Here is a 2,177-nt window from a genome sequence, read left to right on the forward strand (position 1 = left end):
ATTGTACCAAGTAAAAATGATCTTAAAACTTTACTAGCATCTGGCTTGCTCTTAGGTAATGTGTAGACTTTCCACTTGGTTGGCCTGTGTTTTCACCCAACTCGGAACATGAGAAGCTCCCACTGTTACCAGCTGTCACTGTTCCTGTAGTAGTGGGATAGGTTGTTGTGTCACCCTCCTTAATGCAGCAGTATTGTGGGCTAACTCAGTACTGCATGTGTCAAAGGGGGCCTATTATTTGCTGTAATAGTTTTCACAGCCCTTTTACTCTTGTCATTTATTTGGTGCATTTATATTTAAAGTGAAGGGTTTGGAGAGTTTGGTATTTTATGAGAAACTTCTGTAACTGTTAGAAGTTTTGATTGTCTCTCAAGGGCTAGAGTGAGCAGGTTATAGACATAGAAGATGGCAGAAATACTCAAGTGGAGGTGTTTTATGTGTGAAATATTATGATTAAGTGTGCTGGGAAAACCTGTATGTATATATATATTTTTTTCTCTCAGATTAAACACACATGAATAGATGCTTTAGTTACTGCTCATGCAAGTAGAGCTTATAAGCTATTCATGTGAGAGGAAATGCATTTAAAGTGCGACACAGAGGAATCTGTTTTAAGCATAGACACAAGCATGATACACACATTGAGAAAGGAAAGGAAGAAAATGTAAGCCAGCATACACAAAGAGAATTTAGCCTTTTTCATTGCCATCTTAGGTAGCTGAAGTACGAGCCTATGCTGTAGAAGAAGCTACCTGTTATGCCTGTCATGTCCCCTATTGCTTGTATATTTTAATTCAGTATTTTTAATTCATTGAATCCTTTACTGTGAACCTAGTGTTTGATATACATTTAAGTTTCTTGACAAAGTTTTATGATATGAATGCATAATGACTTGATTATATTTAGACTTTGTGATTAATTGCATAATGCTTTACATATGCAAGGAGTCGCCAGAGCCAGCAGCAACTACGCATGAAGATAGCCAGAGCTTCGAGCAGACTATTTCGCGCTTTGAGCTTCAGTTCTCCGGAATGATTTACACTCTGATGGAGAAGATCTCGGAAATGGGGAGAGACAACTACAATGATGCGCTGGTCAATGTGATTTATAGGTAAGCCCTAGAACTTTTTTCCTTTATTTATTTTTAATATTTATCGTCAGTAACATCTTGATTATCTTCATTGTTATTAGTGGTATCTTTTTAGTAATTTTGCTAGCTTTTGAACAGTTTTAATCATGTCATTGAATTTAAATCACCCTATAGTCATTGTGTATTGAGTACATAATGGTAAGGTGAGTATATGTACAGTAAATAAAACAATGTACATGTAATGACCCATAATCCATTTACAGATTAGACTTCAATGCCTACTACGCAAAGAAACACGAACACCTGCGCATGGCCACCTCCCCCGAGGCCTCTCTCGAGTACATCAGTGGGCCAGTGTCGGGGTGAAAGCCTCATACTGAAATGTCTGTTGGAAGGAGCAGCTGAAAGCACCATCTTGTATTCATCGAAGTTCAGATGTGAACTGGAGACAGAATTATAATGGGTTTCACTCAAGAAGTTCTTTTCTTTTGTAATGATTTAAAATGGTGGAATGCCGCAAAGAGTTTTGTCTATTTGGTGCTTTGATTCAGTTGGACTGTTGAAGCACAAGCTAAAGGCTTTATCTCCAACACAGAAATTGAAGTTATTCTGAGGTCAAGGTATTAAGAATGCTTTAAATAGGAATACCCAGTTTGTATTCTCTCGAAGTGCATATTCAGTGAAAAGAAATGAAACGCTTACATGCTTTCAGTGTATCTCTTTTAGTGTTATGTTGTTTTCTCATTGACTGTCTGATTTGTGCTTATTATCATTATTTTCATGTTTTTACAAAATAAGTAAAATATAGAGAGAACTATTTTATGCCAGTGATAAAGTTATGTAAATGGACCATAACAAAGTAAAATATGTAAGATTATTGCATTTTCTTTTCACGAATCCCTTTCATTTGCATATCGCGACTCCTCTATTTGAGGAAGATTTCTTGATATAGAAAATGCAGGTGTGGAAACTGAGTGGTATTTAACACTATAGTGAATCTTTTAACCCCATGTGGATGTATATAAGATTTTCTGAATACATGAATAAATCTGTATCTTTTATTTAGATAATTCTCTGTTTATCAATT

The 2,177-nt window shown here is 35.9% G+C and overlaps 1 protein-coding gene across 4 annotated transcripts in view; it reads left to right on the forward strand.

Annotated features, from left to right (window-relative positions):
• Positions 1-1,968, forward strand: part of LOC119594713 (gamma-tubulin complex component 2-like) — a 15,511-nt gene extending 13,543 nt beyond the window's left edge. For all 4 annotated transcript variants that reach the window (XM_037943770.1, XM_037943773.1, XM_037943769.1 and 1 more), the window contains 2 exons: positions 945-1,111; positions 1,354-1,968. In XM_037943770.1, the coding sequence (XP_037799698.1) occupies positions 945-1,111; positions 1,354-1,456 (270 nt within the window). In that variant the 3' untranslated portion in view covers positions 1,457-1,968. The remainder of the gene's footprint in view (positions 1-944; positions 1,112-1,353) is intronic.
• Positions 1,969-2,177: the final 209 nt, after the last annotated feature.

Source organism: Penaeus monodon, chromosome 34, assembly GCF_015228065.2.
Source record: "Penaeus monodon isolate SGIC_2016 chromosome 34, NSTDA_Pmon_1, whole genome shotgun sequence".
Taxonomy (NCBI): Eukaryota; Metazoa; Arthropoda; class Malacostraca; order Decapoda; family Penaeidae; genus Penaeus; species Penaeus monodon.